Source organism: Miniopterus schreibersii (assembly GCF_964146895.1).
Source record: "Miniopterus schreibersii genome assembly, chromosome: 11".
NCBI lineage: Eukaryota > Metazoa > Chordata > Mammalia > Chiroptera > Miniopteridae > Miniopterus > Miniopterus schreibersii.
Window position 1 is genome coordinate 16,485,577 of NC_138111.1, and position 9,104 is coordinate 16,494,680.

At 43.4% G+C, this 9,104-nt stretch overlaps 1 protein-coding gene across 2 annotated transcripts; it reads right to left on the bottom strand.

Moving 5' to 3' along the window:
- Window positions 1–2,576: 2,576 nt before the first annotated feature.
- GNG10 (G protein subunit gamma 10) lies at window positions 2,577–9,104 on the bottom strand. 2 transcript variants are annotated; one of them, XM_081150603.1, is made up of 3 exons: window positions 8,926–9,104; window positions 4,688–4,819; window positions 2,577–3,541 (listed from the first exon to the last, which is right to left on the bottom strand). In XM_081150603.1, exons 1-2 carry the CDS (start codon window positions 9,004–9,006, stop codon window positions 4,694–4,696), a joined length of 207 nt encoding a protein of 68 aa, XP_081006729.1. In that variant the 5' UTR covers window positions 9,007–9,104; the 3' UTR covers window positions 2,577–3,541; window positions 4,688–4,693. The 2 variants fall into 2 exon arrangements, with proteins under 2 accessions (XP_081006729.1, XP_081006730.1); XM_081150604.1 differs by having other exon boundaries at window positions 2,577–3,538; window positions 8,926–9,091.

Consider the following 9,104-nt stretch of genomic DNA (forward strand, 5'->3'; position numbering starts at 1 on the left):
GATCCAACAAATAGAGTAGCCTAAGTTAAATGGGGTGGGGGAGTGCAAACTATAGTGATCCAAAATGAGGACCGAAAAAAAAGTTTTTCTGTCTTTTGCTTTATTATTATTTTTACCATACAACAGTTATTAATTCAATACTTAATTTAAATTCCTTATTTATTTAAATTATTTAAATTTAATTTGATATAGGCAAGTATACACATCTTTTTTGATTTCTGGGTTTTAGGGAGACCTCTTTACCCTAAAGTTGTATAATTATTATCCTAACTTTTCTCCTAATGCTTCTGTATTATCTTTCTTTAACCCATGTGGGGTTTTTTCACATAGTGTAATTCAGGTTCAATTGTATTATCTTCCAAATGGATAGCCAATAATGGCAGCACCATTTACTAATTAAACCATACTTTCCCACTGAATAGAAAAAACAGTTGTCTGTTTCTGAACAATTATGATCCATTCACCTATCCGCCTATTCCTACCCACAATAATATTATTTATTTTGGGCTTCCTTTTTTTCTACTTTTTAAAAAGCATATTGTTTCGATTCAGCAGTTCAAAGTAAAAATTTTTTTACTCATTTAAAAAAAATTTTATTTATTGATTTTTGAGAGATTGAGAGGGAGAGGGAGGGAGGGAGAGAGAAAGAGAAGAGAGAGAGACATTAATTTGCTCTTCTACTTATTTATGCATTCGTTGGTTGATTTTTGTATGTGCCCCAACGGGATCAAACCCACAACTTTGGCTTATCGGGACAACACTCTAACCAACTGAGCTACCTGGCCAGGGCCTTAAAGTAAATTTTAATAACTAGCAAAGTAAGCTTCACCCTCCCTTCTTTTATAAACACACACACACACACGCGCGCGCGCGCGCGGTTTTAAAAACTTCTTGGACACTTGATTTTTCCGTATGAACATTTTGATATTTCAACCAGTTTTCCCCAAAAGAAATAAGAATGCCACTAAATTTATATGAAATTTAGATTTAGTGATACTACATTTTAATACAATTATGTTAATATTCTGTAATTTATGTAGGTCTTGTATACAATAAAACCTTTTCTTTATGACTTGCAACTTGTTAAATTCTCAAGTACTTTTTATCATTTTGTCATTAAAGTAGAAATGGGATATAGTTTCCATTTCCATTAGTTATTTTCAGTGTAGAAAATGCTTACTTTTCTATATATACTTTGTATCCAGAAAGTCTCCCAAATTTTATTACAAGTTCGAGTATTTCTTCTACTAGATTTTGATGAGTTTTCAAGGTGTACAATTATATAATCCATAAATACAGATAGTACTCCTAAAATCTTTATTCCACTTTATTATTTTGTCTTATTGCATTAGTTCATAATTCCAAGCAATGCTGAATAGTGGTGATAAAAGGTATTCTCTTTCGTTCCTAAAATGCTGGACGCTTCCATGTTGCGCCACATAGTAGAAAATTTGCTGTTAGTTTTGACAAACTGTCCTTTTCATCTTTAATTTCTTTCTCTTCCTGTTTCACTAATCCACTTAGATTTTATTCAGACTACCGAATTTTATTAAATGACTTGTTGGCATAGATTCTCTTCTTTAAACCACTCATGGAATGAACTACACTGATAGATTCCCTTATATCGAACTAGCTTTGTTAGATTGTAATCTTCTCTTGATATACTACTAAATTCGGTGTGCTTATATTTCTATTTGTGAGATGAGTTTTCTTGTACTATCCTACCAAGATTTTTCTGAAGGAAAAAACAAAATAAAGAGAAGGTTTTTTGTGGGTTTGTTGTTGATTTTTTACATACAAAGAGCTATACATAATTAATGTGTACAACTTGATGAGTTTGGAGATAAGTGAAACCACTATCACAATCTAGCTGTCACCTCCAAAAGGTTCCTCCTGCCCTCTTATTTATGATTTTTGTGATAAGAACAGTTAACATTAAATCTACATTCTTAGCAAATTTTTAAGTATGCAATAGAGTATTGTTAATGATAGGCACTATGCTGTGGGCAGATCTCTAGGACTTACTCATTTTGTAAAACAAAATTTGTTTGTTAATGGATATTTTTAAAAAATGCTTATTGTTAAGATGGAGAATGGAACATGTTTAAATGGTGATAGAAAAGATCCAGGAGAAGCTGAAGATAAAGGAGAAAAAGGATAATTGATCATGTGACATCTCAGAGAAGGGGAATCAGATCCAGAGAACAGATACAAGGGTTAGAAAGGAATAACTAAATTATGATCAAACGAAAGGAACTCGGGTTGCCTAGACTTGGAAGTTTAATGGCCAGAACTTAAGGGAGTTCCCGTCTAATGGCTTCTGTTTTCTCTACTGTAACACTACTTATGCTAAAAATATTTTCATTTATTTAGTTATGGTTTTATAAACAGTTATTTCAAGAGCAAATGTTGTCAGTAATTCAGAAATTCCTGTATTTATACATATACCTATTTTTTACAAAATTCTATAAGTACTTATAAACAAAAATTTTACCTCCCACTTCCAGCACTCAGTCTCACAAGCAAACAGAAATCCATGTAACCTTACAACAAAATCAGACACAAAAATGTTGCTGTCATGGAAAATGATGAATTAAGCAGAAATTTTATTTCCAAGCTCTTCAAAGATTATTACAAGCACAAATACAGTATCCTTTTTAAAGTGTCTCAAATTAAATCAAAGGCACATCATCCAAGTAAAATACTTATGACACTAAAAATCCATTTAGCTTGTAAGATTTTCACACTGCTTTGTTTTCAATCATTTGCAATGCTCTGTAAGCCACATTTTAAACATTTGTGAAATACATTAAATAATGCAGTATTTTTTAAAGTACAACCACAACTATAAAATAGAGGAACTTAAGACAAAGATTAGGTCTGCTGCACACAAAGAATGGGGAGATCTGACACACAACACATTAATCTTTCCAAACAAGTTTGCTAAGAAACAGCTTCCATATTTAGTGTTAAAATTTAAACAACCTCACTTACAAAAATCAAGACATCATCTGATTAATAAAGTCTATTCCCCCCCCCCCAATTTCACATTGGCTTGCCTGCATTTAGAAACTAAATTCATGAGAAAAGGACAAGTTTTGTTATGGTGTAAAAATTTTAGGAACAACAAATTACAAATATTCAATTTTTTAATAAACAAAAATGTTTTCCTTCCCAAAATGTAAACATTCAGTAAATAAAACACACATAATATTTCAGGTATAGAAACACTAGTAATTCACTTATGAAAGAGGTGCACTTTTGTATAATGGGCAGTACGATTTTTGTTTATCCTAAGTATAAAGCACTTCCCCAACAAACCGGGCCATCATTATTATTTAAAAGTCTACTCCTTCACCCAGTTTCCTTAGTTGAGTTGCAACTGCCAATTTATGTAGAATTCTGGCTATAAGACCAGCCCACAGGAAAGGTCTGAAATACCTAAAAGTCATTTGGTTAGAGAAAAATGTTTTCTTGAGACTTGGAGGCAGTCATTCATCACTTTGCGCCTGAAGGCATTCCTTAGCGAACTTCTTTCCTACTGGAAAGAGAATTTGGATCATTTTCACCTTAGTAAGATTTATACATGAAATTGACAGTCAGCATTTCATAGGGCACTTTAGTATTCTCAAAGCAGGGAGTAACAAGTTATTTTAAAAACCCATCCAAACCACACCACTGAAGGAGTAGCACCCATGAACATGCTCTGTGAAAAGAAACACGCCATGCCAGCGTAAAACTGTTACTGTAACACCACAAATGTCGGCATCTTTCATTAAAAGGTATGACAGTACCTGATAGTACAATTACTTCTTTTTAATGTGAGTAATTTCCTTTACATGTATGTGAAACAGGACCTAAAATGATTACTTACTGTATGAAAACCCCTTAGAACACATAATTTGAAATATAGAGTGTCACCAAAAAATGTCTATACACACTTTGAATAATTATAAAGGCAGTGTTTATTAAAATATTTTATTTTCAAAATTCAGCTATCAGCTGTTAAAGTGTGTATACATTTTTGGGGGGACACCCTGTATGTTGGCCTCAAAAGACTCTAATAATCTACTCCCTGATCTCCCAAAAAAGTGAAACTGTGAATGAGACCCCATACAATACATTAGAACCCATCAAATTTCTAACAAGACACCAGAGATGTTTTCATTTCAAGAATCGGCTTTTAAAGCTCTTTTAACCTGACTCACACTTCTCCCCAGTAACTACATTAAAGCTTCCTCCATTAAAACACAGAGATATATTCGGAAAGCCTTTAGGAAAGAAATCGCAGCTGGCAGGAGGAACCAGTCTCCTCCTCTGGGGAGTCCTTAGTCCCAAGAGTAGCAAGTCAGCTGATAGCACCAAGCAGCAAGTGACAGCTCTGGGGCGGTGTTAGAACAGAGAGAATAGGATTAAGGTCAAGAATTACCACCAGCTAACCCAGTTAAAGAGCTCAAGTACATAAGCATATTAACAGCTCCTGAGTTAGTGTCAAAGAGGGTTGAGACTCTCTTAATTAGGTGCAATCAATCCACAGGCGGGATAAATGCAGACTAAAGTCACCCTTCAGGGAGAGTTGTGCGTTTTGCTGCTTTTCATTTTCATTCAAAACTCAGCTGCCCAAATCCTTTGGGAAGCCCTGTGATAGCGCCATGGCCCCAAGCTGGCCTGGTGCGTCATAACTCACCAGTCTTCAGAGCAGAGCACAGGATCTGGGCTCCCTGAAGGGGTTGCTTCCTGCGGGAACACCGACCAGCAGGGCATCCTTGCAGGCGTTCTGCATGCAGTACTGCTGGAGCTCTGCAGCCGCCTGAGAGACCTGAAACCAAAGGGCTCAGCTTGATTCGCTGCTCACAGCCAGACCCGCCCCACAGCCCTTTGATATTCTGGAAAATGCTCACACAGCCTGATCACACTGCTTGTGACGGCCAAAAAGTCTCTTTTTTTGCTCAAAGTTCTAATAACCGAACTCCAAAGAGGAAAGGTTACAATTTCTATGAACTCTGAGTCAGGGTATTTTTGGTCAATTGCTTATTCAACAAAAGCAAGAAAAGGGAGTGTCTCTGATCAACTCAGAATCCTAGTTCTAGGACTAAGTTGGTAAAGAAATAGCTCATTCTAGTGTTCCCTTTTACAAATTTTAAATTTTCATTTATAAAGTGTGCATTGATACATCTATGTTTGCCAGGCAAACAAACTGTTTTAATGTATACAAGGCTGGAGAGTTATCCAGTGTGCTCAAAACAAGTGACAGAGCCCAGCCGGCATGACTCAGTGGTTGAGCGTTGACCCATGAACCAGGAGGTCAGGGTTCGATTCCCAGTCAGGGCACATGCCTGGGTTATGGGGTTGATCCCCAGTGGGGGGGGTGCAAGAGGCAGCTGGTCAATGACTCCCTCTCATCATTGATGTTTCTATCTCTCTATCCCTCTCCCTTCCTCTCTCTGAAATCAATAAAAACATATTTAAAAAAAATAAACAAGTGACAGAGTTCTTCCACCTTGCTAGAGGCAGGATAGCTTGCTTACTAGTTAACAGAGCAGCCTCTGGAACCACATTGCCTGGGCTCAAATTAGCTGTGTCACTACCTGTATGAACGTGGGCAAGTCTCTGGACTTCTCAGTTCCTGTTTTCCTCCATTTGATGCATATTTATACTCGGAAGCTTTCCTCATCTCCCCCCTTTTATTTTTTGCATTGAAAGGTGTTTTGTATAAAAACTCACCTATATTGTACAAAAATGATTCCAATTGCTGTTCGAATATTACTACCACTTTCTGTTAATTTTCCAAGCTTCCAAATAACTGGAAAATAAACTCCTTATGTTACAGTTATCTAGTTTCTAGGATGCTTTTAGGAATTTTAGTTTCATTAATATAATAACCATCTGTGTTATATAATATAAACACATAATGTAATGTCGTCAGAGTAATATTTAAGCTTACTTTTCCCTCAACAGAAGTTCTGTCATTTTCACATTAATTGTAATTGGAGTTAATGGTTACATTAGAACAGTCATTATTTCAAAAGAAATTTGGAACCAATTATGCTCATGCTTATTTTATCGCTGCATCAGAGGGAAACCCCACACATGAGTGCAAGAAATGGGATTAACTGACCCCTGGCTTAAGCAACATGGTTAAAAATTAAGGTGAGCCCTGGCCGGGTGACTCAGTTGGTTGGAGGGTCGTCCCATACACCAAGAGGTGATGGGTTCAATTTCCGGTCAGGGCACATACCCAAGTTGCGGGTTCAATCCCCGCGGTCAGGGTGCTTACGGGAGGCAACCAATCAGTGTTTCTCTCTCACGTCAATGTTTTTTTCTCTCCCTCTTTTCCTCCCTTCCTCTCTCTAAAAATCAATTTTTTAAAAAGTGAAGGTAAGAGGACATGCAGAGAAAACAAAAGTGGTCAGCATTTCTCTAGCACTTTGCTGGGAGAATTCAAGACCAAACACTTGGAAGCTGGAACCTGCTACTGGAGGTGGGATAATGCCCCCCCAGATTATATGATTTTTGCCTGGTTTGAGCCCATTCTCACCCAGCAACTTCTGAGAGGATTCTCCAAAGCAAAGAAGGGGTCTTTGGGAGGATATGGAGCATTCCAATCACTGTGAAGGGATGCTCAAAAATTGGTGTCCTGGTTTATTGACCAGTTAGCAAGTCTGTGAATGAGAAGATGTCTCTGGGTGTGCTGAGAACATCCATCCTGAGCCCTGAAAGGAGGAGACCAGACCTTGGATTGTTGTGACTCCCTAAAGTGCTGCCTGTGGGAAGCACGGCCAACCACCCCAGGTCATGCTACCATGAGGACACCCCTCCACTACGTTTAATGCCCCTGTGACCTTGAACAATTCGCTCAAATTCTTGAGGTGTCAGTTTCATCGCCCATCCTTACTTTCTAAATGTAGCTAAGAATATGTTCCCTAGCTTCTTCACAGGGCAGGCAGGCGCCTGGCTCAGTTTTCCTTTCCACCTCAGGTCTCCGCAACAACTTGAACACTTGCTGCAACCACAGCTTCAGTTCCCTGACCTCCTCTCCTCAAACCACCTTCCCCTCAAGGCCAACAGTTACAGCCAAGACCAGTTAACTGCTCCACATCTGAAATTTCACACTCCAACATCCTGCTTTCTGATCACAATCTCTCCCACGCAGCCAGGGCGCTGCTCCCTAGTCTCCCTGCATCCGTTCTTTGATCTCAGGGAGGACCCCTCCTCCCCTTTCCTCCGGCCCATCCCCAGGAGGCTGGCTCGGTTCCTGCTCTAACCCGCCCAGGCTCTGCCTCTTTCTGGGCAGGCCCTCAACCTCCTCGCCCTCCACCCCCACTTCCATCGCGCTGTCATACCTCCCCTGCTAACCCACTACCTGGGTCAACTACCACTCACTGTGTGCACTCAGAGTCCTAGGTGGCCCAATTCTGCTGGAGGTGGGGAAAAAATCACAAATAGGGGAGCCAGTCTCCACTCTCACAGCAGCTGGGTCTTTGGAGTCCAAGGTGTGTAGGGAAGCGCCTGCGAGGGGATCCCCCCATCCCCCACAGCACTCTCTCCACCCTCGCTGGGCTGATCCCATTAGCTCCCTTTCCTCTGCCCCAAAGAAAACCTGGCCTCTTTCACGAAGAGAACTGTCACCACAAGTCCTTAAGTCCCCATCCGGAAACACCCACCTTCAGACATATCCTTACCCCCTTTCTTCCAATCCCATGCCCGCCAAAGACAGACCCCCGTCTCTTCTCCCTCCAAATCTCCTCCACTTGTTCCTTCTGCTCAACCTCAAAACATGGCTTTTGTTTCCTTTTTTTTTTTTTTTAAAGTCGTTTCCTGTTGGAAACAAGAATTCTTTTTTTAGTCTGCCTACCTTGTTCCAATCTAGATTCTGCTTCTACTACGGAAGCCTCCTGGGCATTCCAGGGCGCTCTCTTTACTTTGTTTCATACTCTTCCCATCACTTACTGTCTGAAGTGATTTTCCTTAGTGCTAATGTTTCCTGTTTACCGCCCCGCAGGGTCGCCGCGTCCTCAGCACCGAGGACAGTGCGGGCCGCAGCGAGAAGCGGGACGGCAGCGCTCAGGGTCACACACACTCCCGGACGCTGCTCTTCTGGGCTGGCCGCTGACCGCCACTGCGCACAGGTGCGTTTTAACCGGCTCAGCAAACCCTGGGCATGTCGCCTAAGCCCCAAATTTCGCTTCAGTCGCCGTGCTTTCTCTCTGTCCTCTTCTCAGCCACCTCTCCTGGCGGGCGCTGCGCTCCCCCGCCCCGGTCTCCTCACAAACTCCTTTCCCGCCCCTCTGCCAGCCTGGTCCCTGGGCTCCAGCCCACAAGGCTGAACACCTTCTGGACATCTCCTCAAGGTCCGCGTATCCCCGACTGCGCTGTCTCCGCCCCACCCCGAGCTGCAGCAAATGGCCGCGCCGTCCCTCCGGTCGCCCCCAGGAAGCCTCTCCCCTCCCCCTCAACCCGTCACCGAGGCCCATCCATTCATTCGGTGGCCTCCGCACCTCAGGCCTCGGGTCTCCGGCCTCTCCGGCCTCGCGCACCAGCCGAGTCCAGGCCGCCGGGGCGTCGCCGGCATCGCCGGTCCACTCGCGTCATCCGGCTCCCCTGCGTCCCCCGAGTCCCCGTCCCCGTCCCCGCCACCCCAGTGGAAACGCCGCGGGGCACTCGGTCCCGGACCAGCCCCGCGGGGACACTAAGCCCGTCTCCCTCCCCTCAGGCCCGCGTCCCCACCGCTCCTGGGCTCCTGGGTCCCGCCCGGCCACGCGGGCTCCCCCTCCTCCGGGCCGAGCCGCGAGCCGGGGTGCGGGCGCCGATCTCCCCGCTGCCCGCCCCGCGGGGCCTCTCCACGCGCCCTCTCGCGCTCTGCGGCCACGCGCCCGGGCCTCAGACGCTGTCCGCGCCCTGAGAGACTAGCTGCCGCCCGCTCACCTTGATCCTCTCCACGCCGGCCTCCAGCTTGAGCTGCTCCACCAGGCGCTGCAGGGCGTGCACGCTGGCCCCGGAAGACATGGCGGCCGCGCTGCGCTTCCAGGGCCGGAGCAGCCTGCCCAGCCGCGGGCACCCGGCGCCGGCACCGCCCCGGGGCGGGGAAGCCGCTGCGCCCGCCC

What these genes read in the sequence shown, in the direction of transcription:
- GNG10 (XM_081150603.1), bottom strand. Translation starts at nt 9,006, where the DNA reads ATGTCTTCCGGGGCCAGCGTGCACGCCCTGCAGCGCCTGGTGGAGCAG. An exon ending in CCGGCGTGGAGAGGATCAAG is followed by an intron (nt 4,820 to 8,925) that starts GTGAGCGGGCGG and finishes CTTTGGTTTCAG; the next exon opens with GTCTCTCAGGCGGCTGCAGA.